Below are 20,087 nucleotides of genomic sequence, written 5' to 3'. Positions count from 1 at the left end.
TCTGCTTTCTCCAAAGCTTCTTTTACCAAGAAAAGAAAGGAAATTGACCATGGGAGACTATCTGACTGAACTATCCAACCACCTGGATTAATGTTTCTTGCCACCAATTAGTCCTAAATGGCAGCTGGCCTCATATCCTTGGTCCATGAACTGCCTACCTTCACTCCCTCATGTTTCATATTAATCCCATGACACGGAGGGCCTTTTTATACATATTTCCCAGCACCGTGAGAATGCTATTGAACTATCTTTCAACGAGTTTTATAGTTTGCAGTATACAGCAGATGACATATTCATACAGACCTTTTAGAGAAATCTAGCATTTTATGTATATTATATCCAGAAAAATGGCTATCAGATTGCAAGGCATATTGGTTGGTTGGTTAATTCCATTTGATTGGAACACTGGGCTGTTCAGACCAAGTTCTTGGTTTCCAGCCTCATGTACTCTGAGGGTTGCCACTATTCTACAGCCATAGGCCATTTCCTCCAACACAGCCATATCTTGTGGGTGTGTGGTGTTGTCGCAGGAGTACTGGGAACACGGATGCATCCATGCAAATCCATTTCCGCCACTGGAACCAAGAGATTGGAATGCACCACCTCATGAAAGGGAATCTAGAAACTTTTTGTTTGAAGTTTGGCCCTTCTATTATATAGATGCGAAAAATCTCAGGAGCTTGGAAGATTTTTTTTCTCCTTCAGCCAGCCTTGAAAACATCCCTGCACACTTGAGACGCTGGGAAGATGTCTGGTGCTTTCTCATTCCACATGCTTTGTTAACAGACTTTGGAGGACCACTGACCCAACACTACTTCTGGGTTGAAGAGGCATCATTAAAAGCTCTTCACAGAGTTTCACTGAGATCATTCAGGCCTTTCCTGATACCCACTTCTCATAAAAAGCAGCCTGGAGATGTTTGAGCATCTTGTCTGGGTACCAGCCTTCCTCTCTCCCACCCTCGGCCTACAAGGTCAACCTGAAGGGCTTCCAGGGGGCTCTGAGAGTTCTGTTGCCCTGCGTTTGCATCTAGTGGTCCAGCTTGCCTCACGGTATACTCTGGGTTCTTCAACAAAGTTCTTAAACATTGTCTACACACAGCATGCAGTCCTCAAAACGAATAGGGAGGGACAGGTTCCCACCACTCTCCGCAGGGCCTCAGGGGTGGAGAAGCTCCAGAAGGCTTTGTCTCTGGCAGCCCGTGGCAGCTTGTTAGTGTGTGAAGCCACATAGCCGTGGCAAAGCAGCCGCCAAAGACACACGGGGGACCAGTAGGCCTTGCATTCTGCAAGTTCTGATTTCTCATGAGGAAAGCCCATAGAGAAGACCAAAGAAGGGATGAGCACCCATATTTTAATTGCCACCTACTACACTTATTGTGACGATCATATCTAGCAAATTCAAAATAATGTTTAAATTCCGTTAAAATGCATCTGGCTGTGACAGGTAGTTGACTCGGTTGCTTTCAGCCCAGAATTCTTACAATTTATGTTAAAAAGATGAAATAAAGATACTAATCACACGATAGTTAGGTTTACAAGGACTCTCCTCCTCAACAGAGAAAGGGGAGTGGGGGAAAGGGCAAATCAGCATCAGTGGGTTTCTGTCCTTTGGGAAGGGAAGTGTGGCCAGTTCCACGCATGGCCTTCCTGTTCCCTGGCTGCCATTTTGGTTCCCACTGGCTTGATGTTAACAGTGCAGGCTGGGCCCCAGGAACTCAGCAGCTCATTGTGATGAGCAAGTGAATGCGTGAGAACGAGTCCTTCCTGTACAGTAAGCTCTACGCTCGAATCTTGGAGAGAATGGCATGAAAAGGAGAGATGGGTCTGTGCTGTTCTACAGACCACAGTACAGAACCTCTACTATGCACCATGGGGAAGACCTACTCGTTCAGCACTCTCGCCTGTTACCGTGGGGTTTCCTATATGCCACTCTTGCACTCTACAACCCTCGAATCTCGATGTGCATGGGAAATAGGCCACTTCCCTACAAGAAGAGTGAACCTGTAGCCCACCTGTACTCCCTCTATCAGAATCAGGACAAGGCCTTGCCCCTGGGAGCCCAGGCAGGGACTTGTTTCTTCCTCCACCCCTCAGTGGCTACTGCCCTCCTCTCCCTGTTACGCTACGCGGATGAGGCTGACAGGGGCTGTAAGGGATGTCGGAACTCATGCAGAGGCCACTAACACACACGCCAGCTAGACTGCATCGCCAGAACCCATGCAGCACGGCCACCTTCTGCACACGCAAAAGCCGCCACACAGCAACATCAGCTCGCGACCTGCACCTGCGCGATTGCCAGAGTTCATTCACAGAGGGAAATTTGGAATTTTTTTTTTTTCAGGTGAGCTACGGCTCTGAGCCAATTTAGTTCATGGTACAGTTCGATGGCCTTCTCCCTGGGCTGCTGCAGAAGATGCACAGGCCGAGCGGCCCCAAGGGCAGCACGGTCCCTCCTCCCCAAAGCCCTGAGCCGAATATCGAATGCAAGGCCCGAGGCAGGGCGGTTGTGTGTGCACCTTCTGCAGAGGGAGCCGCTTGGTCTCTTGCAAACCCATCCCTAGAAGAGAAGCTGCAGACGCTCGCAAAAAAAAAGGGGTGTATTGAGTGGGGAAAGCGCTAGACTCCCTCCCGCCTCGAAGGAAACGACGACGACGACAACAACAACAATAACAACCGAAGAAACAAGATAAAAAAAAAAAAAACCCAGAAGAAACGTTGAGGGAAGAAAACCAGCTGAACTTACCACACTGCGAGTGAACTTTTCTAAGGAGGTTCTACGACCTTGCTCACTTTCTGGCTTTAGGGGAAAAAAAAAAAAAAAAGGTAGGGAGAAAAATACAGAAAAAAAAAATCTTCAGCTTACACGTGGTTTCCAAATAGCAGCAGCGGCAGCTAATGAGCAAAAACAACAGCAAAACAGGGCGAAAAAATGGGAAAAGAGAAGCGGCCAGCGCTGTAGGTGAGTCAGTGGGAGAGACAGAAAACAAGCCTGCCGGAAATGGTGCTGCCTCTTGGAGCAGTTAGGAGAGAGGGGTGTTTGCTCCTCTAGGGGCCATCTGTCGCGCTGCAGGGCTCAGAGTGGGAGCCCCTGTGCCTTTGCACGGGGCCACGGTCAGCAGTTTGGAGCGGCCTGCTCCACTGGCTGTGCTCATGGGCAGGAGCCCCTGGTGTGTGTCCTTCAACCTGCAGGCAGACATCTAGGGCCCCAAGTGGGGACCCAGAACAGACTAGCTCTGAGGGCCGGGTGGTCTGTCGGGGATGCTGATGAGACATCAGGAAGTGGCCATGGGCAAGGTGAGGTCGTCAATTGCATCTACAGTCTGGGTTGGGATTCTGGGATTTTCCCACCCACATGCAGCCAGAGAGTTTGCTAACTTTGGCGACTGCCTAGTGGCCCCCTGTTGACTTTCATTCTGTGTTCTTAGAGCAAGGAGTGTCTACGCATGCCCTTTTATTCGGCAAAGGGCCTTGGGCCTCAGAAGGAGTGTTTTGGACAGAAAATGCTCTCTCGGTACGCAGGCAGGTGACCCCTTCTAAGTTTTACACAGGGCAGGCTACAGGAGGCTCAAGGACCGCTGTGGAGAACTCTTAGCTAAGGAGCCCGTGACATGGACCAGAAGAGACAAAGCCCGTGAACGCTCCCCCAAGCCTAGTCACTCACTACCACAGAAGGAGAGGAGGTTTTGGTGGGCACCTGACCCTCTCCCTAAGTTTCTAGCTTTTCTGAGAGGTTTTGGGAGAGAATTACATCCTGAATCTTTGCTAGTTTATCCCAGAGCCCTGTTCCAGGGTCCTGAGCTCGAGGCTGGGAAATCTGGAGAGTACAATCACTCACATGGACACACACACACACACACACACACACACAGCAAATAATGGAAACTGGAGAGCTGCACAAGCAGCTGGGTGTTTGTGGGTCTCCAGTGTGCCGAAAGCAGAGGGGCAGGCAAAGGGCAGCCGCCTGTCTGTGTGGACAAGGTCAGAGGGCTTCTTTGGCAGTCATGCCCCCGTCCCCTCAGCTGGCTGCCGGAAGACAGGATGTTGCAGAAGGAAAACACAACACACACACACACACACACACACACGACACCCCACGGTAGAGCCAGGCTGGTCTTTCTCCTTACACAAGGAGCCAAAGGGTACCATACCAAGTCTCGGCTCTGGGGACAGCAGGACTCAGCTTCTATCGGTCGGCGGCCCGAGGTGGCACACACTTGGCTTGGGTCAGGCTGCTCTGAGCCCTGCAGCTAGCACGGTGTGCCTACCACTCCTGTCCTCTGGCTACTGGGCTGGTGTTTACGGAGGGTCGCCGTCAGCCTGACTCGCTTGGGTTCCTGCCTTGCATGAGCCCTCTGAGCTACCCTGGAAAATCATCACGGGTGCTTAATTGTCCCGGAGGAGCCCTCAAAACCCAGCTCACCTGCCCCTTGAGAACCTGGTCTGCCAGAGTGACTAACCTTATCTTTGACATCATTAGGACAGAGGGTGAACTAGGGATGAAGGCTCAGGAGGCTATGGCTCCAGACTCCATCACGAGATGGAAAAGCAGAAAAAGCGAGGCCCGTCCTCGTCCCCTCTCGTAGCTGGAGCTTGTGACTCTCACGTACCTTCATGATCTGGACCTTTATGTCACATGGAAAGCCCATCTCTGAAATCAAGGCACTCTAGGCCTACCTGAAAATGCTGAGTTACAAATCCAGTCCACACCTGGAGACTCTCAGGGAGAAATGGGAAAAAAAAGTAGGTTTTGTCACTATTTTTGGCAACAACTGACCCCTGGGTAATGAGAGGGTGTTGGCATCGGTAAGAGCTTTTCTGCCGGAGAACGTCCTATAATCTGGGGGCTGGGAGGGTAATTCTAGTGAGTTTCATGCGTAATGTTTCACAGAAAGCCGTGGGTTCCTCCCTCACTCAGTGACCTCCTCCGGAATCGGGAGGACTTGCAGGCACAGGAGTATCAGCTCCACTCCCTGAGCCCGGGGCGTGCTCTCCCCTTGAGTTCAAAGCCACAAGGAGACTCAGTGGCTCCTGGCTTCTCCTGGGTATGTAGACGGGCTCGGAGGGGCTGGACTGCTAGAGCCTCAGAATTTCTCCAGACTGTGATCAGTTCAGGGTCTGGAGCCACGAGAAAGGGGAACATTTGCTTCGACCATCTCCCGTGAGATCTGGGCTGGAGACACCAGAAGTGTCCATAACCTTTCTTGAAAAAAATGGGCATCTGACGTTCCCCTCCATCAGAGCCCCCTCTACCTACATCCTCCTGTAAGGGAGCTGGCAAGAGGCCAGGCTTTCCATTTTCCATCACAGTAGTGACATTTGATGGACAGGGTGCAGGCAACCAATAAAGCTGGGTTTCTGACAACCTGGGCTTTCCAGAAGTCCTTTTTCCCTTCTCAGACTATCAGGGATTTTCTCAGGGCTATCTAACAGCAGGATGGCGGGATATAAATGCTCTTCTAGACTCTGGAGTTAAATGGTACTGACCAGATACGCAGACAGGATCCTGGCACATGAGGTCGACAGTACACAGAAAGAAGGGCCGCGTGGCTGGGGGGACGCAGCCTGACAGACAGTGTGGCGGTGGACAACCACATGCTTAGGGACTGGGGCTGGCTGGCTGGGAGGGGAGAAGAGGGGTGCACATAGCTAGTGTGGCACGAAAGTGTGGATGTGAGTGCAAGGAGAGCCACACTTAACCACACGTGGGTCTCAGAGCACAGGTGGCAAAGTGCAGAGGGTTCGCAGGGATACTGGAATCCTGAGCCATCATCTCTCCTGCCTCCCCTTTCCCAGACCCCATGCCCCTCCCTGCTCTCCCTTCCCTCCTTCCCCAAATCCAGCTGAGTTCCTCCTGCTTCAGTTGCCCCTCGCCACTGACGTGCCGAGGGTCCCCGGGCACGCCCGCCCCCAACTCCAGACGTCAAGGTCTGCAGGGAACATGACTTGATTCCAAGGGGAGGAGGAATAAGAAGCTGGGGTGCACCTACTTTATGGCTAAAAGAAAAGGCAAACGCTGTGGGGTCGGGGAGGGAAGGGAAAGGGGTATCAGGGAGGGAATGATCCCAGGAATGACTTCCGGGACCAGACTGGGAACTGGAGGAGGGGCTCGGCACGTGTAAGATTTTCTACCCAGATGTTCTGCCCCGATCCTTGCCTCATCTTCATCCCTGAGTTGGTCAGGGAGATAAAATCTGTGGTGAGGGGGTTGGATTTTGTAGTGAGGGTCTCTTTCTGGTTTCCTAAGGGACTCGTTGGGGTCACTGCTAGCCCTGAATCCTTGTGCGAAGCCACTGTGGACTCAGTATTTGGTTACGCTCCCTGCTGTGGGCAGAACACTTGCAGACCAAGGTAATGGGAACATGGAGACAGGAAGCCACACTGTGGACCTTGGCGGCGGCTGGGGGGGGGGGCAGTGCTGGGGTGGTGACAGTTCTGTCTTCCCTTAGAGAGGGAGCAGATAGAGAAGGGAAAGAAGAAAAGAGAAAATAAATAAAACCCAAGGGATGATCATCTCATTTCACGCCAGCAGCAAGCAGCAGGCAAGGGTCAACAGTGCTAAGAAAGGCGGGCCTGCCCTTCCCAATGATACCTTCTTCTTGGCCAGCAGCAAGTCCTGGTAGGCATTTGACCGGAGGAAGCGGGCATAGCTGTCACTCTTCATCAACTTGTAGATGTGTTCCTGGGAGGGGGAAGAAGTGGGAAGACGCAAGAAAGAACTATCAGCCACAACCCAACTGGCTAAGGGGAATCACAACCCAACTGGCCACTGGTTTAGGAAAGAAACACACAGGCATGCTTCCGTGCATCTAGAAACACTTGCAATGTTTGTTTTGTTTTGCCCCACCCAGAAACACCAAACAAAATGTATTTTCTCTCTTAGCACGAAACACCCTCAAGGGTCATGTCCCAAAGTCTTTGTAATTGGGCCTTGGTGCCATGTTGAGATGCAATATTGCTTAATGATTAAAACCACAGGCACAGCACTGAGAAGGACCGAGTACTGATACACCCAGCCACTTGGATGAATCTCAAGGGAATTATGATGAGCCAAAGGGCCAATCCCCAGAAGGTTACATACTGTACAATTCCATTTATATAACCTTCTTGAAATGACAAATTATAGAAACAGACAACAGATGAGTGCTTGCCAGGGGTTAAGGACGGGAGGGGGATGGGAGGGGAGGTTAGTGTTGTATGGAAACCGATTTGACAATAAATTATAAAAAAAATAAAAATTAAATTAAAAAAACATAAAAAAAGACAAAATGAAAGATTCTTGCAGTGATGAAATGCCTCTCTGTCCTACACACGTGATGGAGCTGTACAGAACTAAACACACACACACACACACACACACACACACACGCAGATGCACATGAGTACAAGTAAAATTGGGAAATCTGATACTCAGTGGATGTAGCAATGTCAATATCATGGTTATGAAATCATACTATAGTTTTGCAGATGTTACCATTACGGGAAACTGGATAAATGGTACATCTCTGTATTATGTCTTATGACTGCATGTGAATCTAGCAGTATCTCAAAATAAAAAGCTTAATTAAAAGGGCCCCTCGGTGGCTCAGTCGGTTAAGCGTCCGACTTCGGCTCAGGTCAGGATCTCACAGTTCGTGGGTTGGAGCCCCACGTCGAGTTCTGGGCTGACAGCTCAGGGCCTGGAGCCTGCTTCAGATTCTGTGTCTCCCTCCCTCTCTGTCCCTCTCCCACTCACACTCTATCTCTCAAAAATAAATAAACATTAAGAAAATGAAGAAAAGGCTTAATTAAAAAAAAAACATAGGCAATGATGCAGTTAGGTCAGTTGTACATGTTAGGGTCACCATCCCATCCTGAAAGGGTGCCCTTGGCAACCGTTTGTGGAGCACGTGAGCAAGTGCAGCGGGCCTAAGGCTTCTATCCAGGAGGGGCAGATGCTGTGGCGTAGTGTTCTCTCTTCTCCTGGGCTCCTCGAGGCATTTGCATTCTGGTCTTGGTGATGAATTTCACCCTTGACTTCCAGCTAATTCCTATAGTTTGTGGGCCCTTCCTGACGGATCTGTCCTCAACAAGGGCAGGAAAAGCCTGGTTCCTTAAAAGAGGGAGTTTGTTGATTGAAAAAGCGTTACTTGTCAGTTGTGATGGAAAGTACCTCAGCAGGAGAGCCTGGCTGTCGCAAGAGAGGACCTATTAAAGAGGGACAGTGGGCTTTAACTAGGGATGGTGGGATTGCCGGCAGAGGCTGGCTTGGCAGAGGACGCATCTTCCCTTATGTTCACTCACTGTTCATCCCGTGAAGCTGGACAAGGACCCCAGCACTTGAGGGAGTGAAAAGCTGGTCAGTGAGGAGACAGTGCTCAGTTGAGAGGCTGGATTGGTCATTAAGGACCTCTTCCTTGGGTACTTGCCCTCCCGGGGAGGGTAGAGGAAGAGAGGTCTCCCCTTAGCTGGGGTGGGGGGAGCACATTGTAGAGCTACCTGGCTAGGCTTCTATTGCACCCCAGAGGAACCTTTGACAACGGCAAGGGTTTGCTGGGAGCCTCTCCCTTCCCACTTCAAAAGAAAGTGAAAGTAGAAAGCAACAAACTCCTTGGCCACATATGGATCCTTTTCCATCTCATCTTCAGTTCGGGCACCTGCTTCATTCCTCCTGGAATGCCCCCACGTTTACAACAGCAGGGTGCAACCCAGCTGATGGGATGGCCCACTGCAAGGAGCCAAGAAAACTCAACATTGGCTTGGATTTGAACCGACTTTGATAACCCAGACGTGTTGCGTTTAATTCACTTAGTGAGAACATGCTTCACTTCCTGCAAATTTCAGACAAAAATCCAGCCCACTCTAGTTTAAATTCCTTGAGGGTGGGAACAATATGTGTTTATCTCTTATTATATGGGTTCCGTGTTAGTGGAATCTACATTGTTTCCAGGGTCACTGAAGTGCTTGTCTGAGTTTAACACCCAGCAAGTTTGCAGGCTCCATATGTATTGTGGTTTATGGTCACATCAGTTTGTGCCCTCTGCATGGAAGGGGAGCGGGGCTCACACTCAGTTCAAAGGAATCCCATGTGTGAACATCTTGGGTCATCTCTAATGGCCTCAGAGCTAAGGCCAAAGCACTGCTTTGGTCTTTGTTTTCATACGTAGTCTCTTTAAATTGTTGTAACGTTTAAATCTTAGGTACAAATGTGAATCCAGAGTAAAAATGACTCACTGTCTCCTTCTTGTCTCAGGCTTCGCTTCTGTCCAGCTGACAGAGCCAGGTGGCTCCTGAGTCATCAGGAGAGACCTGTCACTCGTGCCTGGGCCCTCTCCAAACCCCTCTCCAAGGTTAACAGGTCCCTGCTTCTTATTCTGACTTCTCAGAGGAATATAAATCGAGGTATATCTCACAAAACAGTCCCCCCCACCCCCACTCCACTGCCCCAAGAAAGGTAAGGAAATCTCTCCTAGCCTGGCCCTTCTGGCTTTGGCAACACAGTTCTCCCCCGATCCAGCTAATTCCGCCAACCTCACTGGGGGATGGAAAAGCCTGGTCCGTTAAAAGAAGGAACCTGTCAATTAAAAAAGAGCAGGATAAAGCGGATTCCCCAACATTTAGTCACAGAAATATTCAGCAAGTGTTTAACGAGAACCTACTAGGTGTAGGCACTCTGTCAGGCACTGAGGTTACAGCCTGCATAAGACAGATGAGGCCCCTGCTGTCGTGAAGCTTCGATTCTATTAGGTAAGATTGATGCGCGAAGGGGATAGACTACTCCCCCGAAAGCAGTCTCAGGTCCAGCCACTAGTGAATTTTGCTTGGCTTCTTGCGGTGGGGCCCACTCCCATAAGTCACCTTTGTAGATCTGGGGGTGTATTTGAGCTACAAGCTACAAAAAAGAAGCATACGCACAGGGTGCTGTGAATGTTGCATATGGGATGGGTGGCCTACCCTGCCAGAGAGAGGGAAGCGTCATCTAAACAACCACAGATCCTCATCAAGGTAGGAAGATGTGAGTGGACAGAGAGAAAAGTATCTCCCAGTTCCGTGGGGATGGAGGGTTGGTGAGTCTGGTCTTTCCGCTGCATAGATGGTCAACCAGAGCAAGAAGGGGCAAGCAGGATGGAGGGGCCGACCGGGATGGTCTACTCTCCAGGGGCTCCATGTGGGTCAGAGGAGCAGTGTGGACACTGCTCTCATCTTCTCCATGTCACATGCCAACTGCAGAGCCAGAGCCAAGGTGGGGATGGTATGGGGAGAGGTAGAGAGTGAGGACATGACCTGTTGGGGGTGGGTTCAATAAGGCGGTCTTAATCTGTCAACGCCATCGCTAGCCCTTGGCCATCAGTAGGACAGTCTCAAATTACCCTGTGAGGGAACAACCACCAAAGTAACAACAGCAGATGCAAGGCACAGGTCTGAGAGAGACCATCTGATGATGTGTGCAGATCTCCCGTGTCCCCGGCAGGGCCCCTGGAGGTTTCAGGCCTGGGCCTCTATTTCCCGCAGTCCAGAGATCCATGACTCTCCCCCACACTCCGCTGCTCCCCCAAGCCAAGAAATGGTGCCTTTGATGTGCCCAGTTTATGGAGCTCTGTTCCTTCCTCCTTGCCAGCTTTGTTGAAGAAGCACAAAGACAGTAAACAGGGGGTGGGTGAACGGAGAGCTGAGGTTTTTCTGGGAACGAGAATTAAGATAGGACTCAGGGTCTTTGGCCAGTTCCCAAATGCAATGAGTTTATCACTGCCAGGGACAGCAAGTGTACAAAGCTCTTGGCAGTGACCTCTCCTGATTTATGGGAGGTTCTGGTTTGTTTCCCCTGCTTTGCAGACAACCAGTCTTAAGGGAAACGTATACCCAGAATCTGCAAAGAGCAAGGGAGCTACTGGAAGAACCAGGGAGCCCCCACTGACAGAATTCCTCAGGGGCTAGAGAAAAATAAGTTTGATCTTCCCATTTCTTCTTTGCCTTTTCTTGTCTTATCTTCCCTTCCCATCCTCCCTCCTTCCCATCTTTTCTCGCTCCTTTCTTCCCTTCCCTCCTTCGTCATTTCTTTCCTCTCTTCCTTAGTTTTCCTCCTCCTCCCCCTCCTCCTCCTTCTTCCTTCCCCTTCCTTTCCTCAAAAAGAGATAGCTGAGTGGACCATGAACAAGCAGAACAACCAGGGTCCACATCTGCCTCCCCGCACAAGGGAAGGGTATCACCGACTCCAGGGAGGGTGAGGGTGGTTCTCTATAGGCTGAGCCACTGATGCTCTAGGGCCCTAAATCATACTGGACATCTTACCCACAGTTCTCTGTGGGGTTTGGGCATCACACCCCCAGAGCGGTTGACGGTTATTGTACCGGGATGTCACCTTGATGGGACACTCCACCCTCATTTCCCTTTCTGGGCCCAGCCCCAGGATGGAGAGCTCTGCTCATCTGGGATGCTAAGGCAGAAGCAAGACAACTGGGATCAGTAGGGTGCAAGACACGTGGAAGCTGGAAGGAGCGAGCGGTGCAAGCTGTCTCAAAACCACACCGGCTTCAAAGAATGTTTTGCTGTGATCGTCCTCATTTGGAAATCTCCTTTAATTTTAGGCAAAGCACAGTGACCCTCACGAGCACTGGGGAAGGTAATCGGAGAAACGCCGGGAGCCTTGGTTTCCAGGCCTGCTGGAGCAGCTGAATTACTTGAGAGCACCCTCATATCCTCGTTGCTGTGGGGTCCTAAACCAGCTACGGCCTCATTTCCCAGCCTTCGAACATCTTCCTGGAGTGGGAAACCACTCAGCTGGAACATTGCACAGATGCCGAGAGCCCTTCTTGTGATTTTCAAGTGCCCTATTTTTCTTTTTGCAGATACATGTGCCTCATCTCTGCCCTTCACACCCAGGCTTCCCGGAACAACATCTAGACTTTGGGAACTGCTGGGTCCGTTGCAATCTGTTAGAGGAAATGAGCCCGCGAGGCAGAATGTGATGTTGTTGTTCAGTGGTGGAAACCAAAGACTAAGATTCAGGTCCTGACTCTGCCCCTCTCCGGCCCTGCCGATCACACGATTAAATGCCCAAATAGCAGGGAGAGCACTACAAAAACTGTGCACATGTAAAGTAATAATAATAATTGGCCTTCGTGTTGTGACTGCCCTTGCTAGGGATGACACGGGGGTGAGACCAAAGACTGCAAGGTCCCTGGGGTGGGAGGAAAGGTGAGGCAGAGCCCAGTTACATCATTTTATTTAGTTGCTATTGTTTGCTTTGAATCAGTGCTGAGACTGAAATAGCCCTACGTTATAGATAAGGAGACCAAAACTCTAAAAGGTTAAGTGACTGGCCCAAGTACAGAGCTAGGATTTGAACCCAGAACTGTGTGACCCCCCCCAAGCTCATGCTCTTCCCTGGCACCATGTTGCTTTTCATCATCCTTCAGCTGGGGTTTCCAGGGCGTTAGTGCTGCGTGGCTGGGACAAAAGAAGCCCTCAGTGTGTGGCCAGCAGAAACGTTAGGGGTCTCCTCTCGAGGCCTGAGCTGAGCCATCCTAGTAGTAGGTGAACCACCCTTTGGGAACCATTTACTACCTCCATCATCAGTGATGGTAACAGCTGGGTCACCCAGATCAACTGGCTCGGGTTTCTTACCTCACAGGCTGTGTACCACTTGCCTTCTACACCAGAAGGAAGGGCCTGTTCTGACAAAGCTCTGGGGGCTGACTGAGCCCTTGGGCAGCCATAAGCAGCAAATGTGTAGCAAAGCAAGCCATTGAGCAGATCCCTTTCGGGAGACTCTTGAGTATCCTAAACCAAAAGCCTTCAGATCCTAGGCATGGTTAGAGGAGGCCTAGGGAAAATTAGCACTTGTTTAAACACTGGTCCTGCAGGACAGAAGATAGGGTTGCACAGTGGTAAAGTCTTGATGTGGGTCCTAAATCAGTATCTGCTAAACAGTTATAGGAGAGACAACAGAAAGAATGACATGGCAATATGGATACCCACTTGCGTGAAAGGTGGTAGCTTGTCCTCACGGAGGCAGCTTTGGATGACTATCCTAGAGTCATATGGATCTTAAATGAGAAGCCCTCATTTGGGTTTCTTTGTCCTTCTAAGCAGAACAAGAGGATGCTTGTTTCTATGCAATGCAGCAGTCAAATCATAAGAGAATGTAAGAGTACATTCTCATTGGTCTTTACCCTGCAAATCATCTGTATCAGCATGTTCAATTTGACCAAAAGGTGCAGTAATTTGATGCGGTTCAATTCCTATTCTTTACATAAGAGTAGCTTTGAAGCCATCTTTGTGTATTGCCTTTCATGTACCCAAATACCACGGGTATCAACTTAGACAAGTGTTTTCCTTTTCCTCTTCAAAGTCACGGGGCTTGGTGCAAGAAATCTATGAAGCACCGACAATGAAATTTTGGCATTTAGTTCTCTGGTGTCTTCTCTCCAGGAACTACTAGTCTGTGTGGTAATAAGCAGGACCAGATCACAAACAACGGATTTGTTCTTTTGGAAGATGTATCCCTCCCTCTGCTGTTCATCTTCCTAAAATAAAACCACCCACAGAATAAAATGAGTAACTCCTGGAGCCAGCAGTGCTGTGGCATTCTTTATTAAAATAGGTCTGGCATGGGAAGTCTACCAGGAAATGCCCTCCAATTGAGGATTAATATCAGGAAACTTGGTGCAGTCTTGTGATACAGGCACACAAAGCCACCCACCTCCACCACTAGAGCAAAGATGAACAGCCTTCACCAGGCTACAAAGGCTCCTATTTCTGAGTAATCTGGGACAAACGTAAATGTGTATTCCACTGGGCTCTGGCTTTTTTTTTTAATATATGAAATTTATTGTCAAATTGGTTTCCATACAACACCCAGTGCTCATCCCAAAAGATGCCCTCTTCAATGCCCATCACCTCCCCTCCCCTCCTTCCCACCCCCCATCAACTCTCAGTTTGTTCTCAGTTTTTAAGAGTTGGGCTCTGGCTTTTAAAAAAAGGAAATGTTAGAAGCCTGGCATTCCTTAATCAAGTTCCTTTTAAACATCTTCGTTGAGATAATAATAGAAACTTTTGACTACAGGCTTCTTGTCTGCTTAAGGGAGGTATAGACTTGCTGGTATATTTCTCATCTCTTTCATTACTGGCCCTCATTTTGGTCTTGAGGTTGCTCTTTGATCATTCCATGCATGGATGATGGCCAGGTAGAGTTTCAGTAAGTTAGACTGAGGCTTACTTAGGGGAAGGGGCCCTCCTGTGGATCTGTACATTCCCAGAGCCTAGAACACCTGACTCTTATTGGATATTCCAAGTTTTGCTGAATTGGCATATTGTAGAAATTTAATTTAACCGGTATTTATTGATCACCTACTATATGTGTCCCCCGAGGTTGTTTGGCAAGATTTTTCAAAGTGGAAAGCCACGGGACAAACTGTCCTTCCTTTGTCTTCACAGGTGCAGCTGAGAGTATTCTAATTTTGGACTGAGTTGTCAAGGAAATTTTTAAAAAACTGAACTGCATGCAGAGTATCGCTTTAGTGCCATGGGGACTTATGAAAGGTAAGAAGACCAAATTCCCACTCCCGTCAAAGAACTTGCAAATCCAGAGGTGCTGGAAGACCCAGAGGGGCCTCAGTGGGGCACTTCAGCAGCTGCTGTAGGTCAGGAAAGCAGCAGGGCTTGGACAGCTCTGAAGCCGACACAGAAACCTAAAGGAACTGGAGCCAAAGGATGGTTGGGTCTGCCCAGTTCAACAACCGTCAGTCCATTTGATGGACAGATTTCCAATCCAATCCAATCCAATCCAACCCAACCCAACCCAATCCAACCCAACCCAATCCAACCCAAACCAATCCAATCCGATCCAATCCAATCCAATCCCAATGAAGTGTTTTCTTAGGTCTGTTTTGTTTTGCTCGTAAAGAATGGTGTGCTTATAGACAAGCTCTGCCTAATGGCAAAGAGTCATTGGGGCCTCCTGCTTCCTTTGCAGTTTCCCTCACTATAGAACTTCATAGCTCACAGGTCAAGGCCTCCCAACTGGAATGGGAGAATGTTCAAGAAATGGATGGATGGGGAGGTGGACACATGATTGAAAAGACCCAGTGACACAGTCCTGGGAATATCTGAGACTTTTTAAATTGAAGCCAGGCAGCCACTGTGCCAGCCAATTGATGTCCAACTCCCTCCTGCAGCCTGTGGGGAGGCTCTGGAAAGAGGTGAACTCCCAAAGAGGAAGTCTTAGGTTCTCAATACTTCTTGCGGTTTCATTTTCTCCTCCCAAAACCACCAGCAAAGCTTTAGACTACATGCCCCAAGATTCAGACCTCTCTTGCTCTAGCTCTCCCTGCCCACCATCCTCTGATACCCTTTTTCTCTCAAAGCCTTCAAAGCTTTCCTACTACCTTCAGGGTGAGAATTTTTGAATTCTTCCTGATGACACATGAGCCCCCAGCATTTGGCTCCCACGTACTTTTTCTGCATTTTTCTCCTAAGAATTCCTTAGAAAAGTGGGCATCTTGGGAGAAGTTTTCTTGATCCAAGAAAGCTTGGAATGATAAGACCTTGGGAATACTAGAGCCATTAATTTTTGTGAGTTCATGTACATAAATACATAGCACTTTTTACTTAAAAATTTTTCAGGGGCGCCTGGGTGGCGCAGTCGGTTAAGCGTCCGACTTCAGCCAGGTCACGATCTCGCGGTCCGTGAGTTCAAGCCCCGCGTCGGGCTCTGGGCTGATGGCTCAGAGCCTGGAGCCTGTTTCCGATTCTGTGTCTCCCTCTCTCTCTGCCCCTCCCCCGTTCATGCTCTGTCTCTCTCTGTCCCAAAAATAAATAAAAAATGTTGAAAAAAAATTTGTTTTTCAGGGCCATTAGCTCATCTGGTTTCCCCCAAATTCTTAGAGGGCTATGCAGAAGACATCATCCCCATTTTATAGGTAAGAAAACTAAGGCATGCAAGGTCAAGATCCTTGCCTGAAACCACATAGCAAGCCAGTGACAGTGCAGGTCCTCTGATGCCCATGGTTGAGGACAGAGAAGTCAATCCTTAGTGTGAAGAACTGAGTCCTTTAAAAAAAAAATCATGGCCCATTTTCTTTTTTTTCTCCCCTCACAAAGCTAAATCTATGAAATTGGAACAACACAGCAAACAGCTGAGGGCTATGGTCACAGCCCACAGACCTTTATGGAAGATTTGGTCTTGGCCCAAATTTTCAAAAAAGCCAAATGGATCAGCAAAACACAAGTTGCAAATGCGGGACCCATGCTGACGGGGTGTCTTGTGAAATATTTCCACAGGAAGCAAACACAGGCAATTAACTTTGCTATAACAATGCATGTGGTCAGATAAAAAACAAAATCCTCAGGGAGAGCCTGTGCCCACCCCCAGTCCCCATTTCAAAGGAGTCCATGAATCTGGCTGAGACGTTATTCTGACTCCTGACCCCTGATAGTAGGGCACATGCTCACATTTCATTGGCGTTCTGACCCCTGTAGGGGACTTATGAGAACCCTTGTGACCAGCTGAGGAAGCCACTCAGAGATCCTGATCCCAACTAGGGAGGATTTCAAAGGGCGTGGGTGTCATCATTCCCACTTTGCAGTTGGACAAAATGAGGAAAGCAAGCTTAAAGGACTTAAATATCTAGACATTTACAATCTTAGACAAAGCATGTGGCAGAAGCAGGATCAGAGCCTGCTTCCCGGCTGGGCCCTTCTTTAGAGACCAGAGTTTCCTGAGCTCTCAGCATGATACCCGAGCCCTGAGCACTAACAATCCAGGGGCCGTGGATCTGAGCCGCAGACACTTGGCCAACAAGTTGGGAGATATGAGTGCAAGTCCTGGGCGGTCATGGGCTGCTAAGGATTTGAACCTCTTTTCCTTACCTAGAAACTACTGCATCACCCCTGTGTAGCTGGTGAAGGCAGCAGTGTTGACCAGGAAGGGTACGCAGTGTGAGCATTTTGGGACTGGCTGACTTTTCCTCCATCTGCTCTCTGACCTCCAGCCCCCACTGGGAAATATTTGCAGGTTGGTTTGGTGTGCTACAGATCCCATCTGACCTCTCTCCCATAGAAACAGAAGATTAGCCATCCCCACCCTTCTATTTTCTACCTTTCTGGGTTTCTTGAAGTGTTTCAATGATTTTCATGATATACTGTGTAGCACAGGGGTCTCAGACTCCAGCGTGTGGCTCACATCTGGCCTGCTATTTCTTTATGTGCTGTGAGCTAAGAATGGTCTTTACATTTTTAAATGGTCGAAAAAAATAAAAAGAATAATATTTCATGAAAAACTATATGAAATTGAACTTTCAGTGTCCATAAATAAGGTTTGTTTGGAACATAGCCAAACCACTCCTTTATGCTGTTTACATTATAATGTTGTGACAGTATAGCTGTTTTTGTGTCGCAGAGTTGAGTAGTAGTGACACAGACCATATGACCCACAAAGCCTAAAATTTATCCTGTCTGGCCCTTTACAGAAGTTTAGTTTTTTGGTTTTTGTTTTAACCAACCCCTGGTTTAGCGTAAAAGGCTACAGAGTCACCCTATTTGCATAATCACCTAATACACATAAATTGAAGAGGAAGATACACTAAAATGGGGCTAACATTACATGCAATTATTTGAAAGTTTTTCACCAAACATGTTAAACCTAACAGTATCAAATACATTAATAGCATTAGGAAAATAAAATTGTAAGTATTTATCCAATCTTACCGCGGGCCAGATCATTTTACTTGTTGATGTGCTTCATTTTACCTGGTCCCCTTTCCACCCCCATGCGTAGGGACCACTATACCTCTGTTCTACAGATGAGGAAAGGAAGACTCAGAGAGTTTAAGTATTGCCCAAGGTCACGCTGCTAGTTAGAAGCACATTGTATGTTTATGGTGGAAATGCACTTAAGAAACAAACAGGTTGAAACAAGTTTGTTTAGGAAGAGTGTTTTATTTGAATTCCCAGGAGACCAATCCTAACAGTTAATGAGGAACTTAGAGAGGCTTTGAGTAGCCTGGTGTCCAGTCTGCCTCAACAGTGGGGTATAATGTTGGCGGAAGTACCTGAAAAATGGCAGAACACTGTACTAACGAAGGTTGTGTATTCAGAAACTGGTCAAGGCACAACCTGCTGACTTCCTAATATTTCCCATCAAATCTTTCTTAAGTTAGAAACAACATAAATGTCAAAAAGAGAGGACTGGTTGGCTAGACTATGGTGCTTCCACCCAAGGGAATACTACGCAGCAATTAAAGAACCAGCGATCATGTTATTGCTGGTAGTTTTGGCACTGGGCTCTGAGACTGCTCTGTGGTAATGGAGGATACAGTGGATGAGTGATGATGTGAAGTACGAATGCTACCATCCTTGAGAGCCAGGATTCTCAGCATAGAGAAAGGAGGCACAAACATAAAAAGAAGAGGTTAAATAAAATCCCCTGTAATTTTCAGTTTGGATAGAAAGAATCAGTATGAACTTATGATGTGTCTTTATCACAAACAACAACCACTAATTTCCTAGCTCTGTCCACTGAAAAGGCCTAGAAATGATGACCAACACAGGAACAACGAGCACCTCCAATTGCCCAGATTATGGTCTCTAAAAACCATTTCCCAATAAGAGAAACTAGGGGTCCTTGGAGAAATGGCTGATTCCAGGCCTGGGGAAAGGCCTGGAACATCTTAGCCTCCTTGCTGTTTGGATGACATCAAAGACTACGAGGACTGTGTTAAAAGGAGCCACTGGCTAGAGGTGGCCCAATGCAAGCGTCAATAAAAATAATAAGCAAAATGGACTAAAACACATCAAATACGTTTAAACCTATGAGTTTACAAAGATACTGAAACCAAAACAAAAACCCTAACTGGTCACCATTAGAAGATGATAGAAACCACACATTATTTTGAAAACTAAAGAAAAAAGAGAAAGAATCACTTATCCTATCTTTCCTATATAAATTGCATTATTAGATAAGCTAATAGTAGATGTATTTGATTATTTGTATTTCAGCTGATAAATCCAGAAAATGATAGGATTAGAAAATCACCATTTTGTAACCCCTAATTAACTCATGGGTCTAAGCAAAAAAATATCAATAGCTGCTAAAATCACAAAAAGAGAGAAAACTAGAACCTATGTGTCTTCTGACAAGAGAGGACAACATACTTTATGAAGTAGGTTTGCCCACAAGAATCAAATATGAACCCAACTAAATATCTAAATCAAACTATTAATTTATGGGAAATAGAGTAGAAGAACATGTTAAATAGCACCACTGGGCTGAAAAAAAAAACCCAGACTGTGGGAATCTCTACAGGACAAAGAATACAATTTCTTCATGAAATAAAATGTAAGAGGGCAGTGAGGGAGAAATAGGGATATAAAGGAAACCTGTAAATTAAAAGGCACTTGGAAGACATGTCAATCTATTGCAGTGTGTGGGCCTGATTTGGATTTTAAAATAAGGTTAAAAAATGGCATTTATGCAACTGCTACAAATTTGAACACTTGTTTGACATTTAATGATATAAAGAGAGTGTTGCTAATTTTTAAGGTCTCAGATGTAATGTCTCAGATTTACTTTCAAAATAACCCAATGGTGGGGTGCCTGGGTGGCTCAGTCAGTTAAGCGTCCGACTTCAGCTCAGGTCATGATCTCACAGTTCATGGGTTTGAGCCCCATGTCGGGCTCTGTGCTGACAGCTCAGAGCCTGGAGCCTGCTTCGGATCCTGTGTCTCCCTCTCTCTCTGACCCTCCCTGGCTCTCTCTCTCTCTCTCTCTTTCAAAAATAAATAAACATTAAAAAAAATTAAAAATAAAAAAAGATAAAAATAATCCAATGGTAGCTGAAAAAGTAGGTGTGGATACAAAATAAGATCAGTCCTGTATTGATGATTGCTCAGGCTGGATGAGAATCCATAATGGTTTGTTGTCCTGCTCTTTCCACTTTTCCACATGTTTACACGCTTCCATAATAAAAGATTAAAATAAATCCTTCCTGATGTCATGCTCAGAGTGATAATAGTAGATGGGGTGCATCATGGTTCTGACAAGTATCCCTAGTCTTATATTTCATGAATAATGGAGAGTTGATCTGTGTGTTTCAGATCATTCATGTGAAG

The 20,087-nt window shown here is 47.6% G+C and overlaps 1 protein-coding gene across 6 annotated transcripts in view; it reads right to left on the bottom strand.

The window, feature by feature from the left end:
* The window catches only part of RGS6 (regulator of G protein signaling 6), a 606,443-nt gene that overhangs the window by 33,102 nt on the left and 553,254 nt on the right, over positions 1-20,087 (bottom strand). For 5 of the 6 annotated variants that reach the window (XM_032593398.1, XM_030319478.1, XM_030319471.1 and 2 more), the window contains 2 exons: positions 6,592-6,681; positions 2,746-2,799 (listed from right to left, as the gene is read on the bottom strand). In XM_032593398.1, the coding sequence (XP_032449289.1) occupies positions 2,746-2,799; positions 6,592-6,681 (144 nt within the window). The remainder of the gene's footprint in view (positions 1-2,745; positions 2,800-6,591; positions 6,682-20,087) is intronic. The other variant, XM_030319479.1, reaches the window with a different exon arrangement.

The sequence above is a fragment of the Lynx canadensis genome, chromosome B3, assembly GCF_007474595.2.
Source record: "Lynx canadensis isolate LIC74 chromosome B3, mLynCan4.pri.v2, whole genome shotgun sequence".
Taxonomy (NCBI): domain Eukaryota; kingdom Metazoa; phylum Chordata; class Mammalia; order Carnivora; family Felidae; genus Lynx; species Lynx canadensis.
The sequence above is the reverse complement of the archived record's forward strand: the minus strand, read 5'-3'. Positions and strand labels throughout refer to the sequence as shown.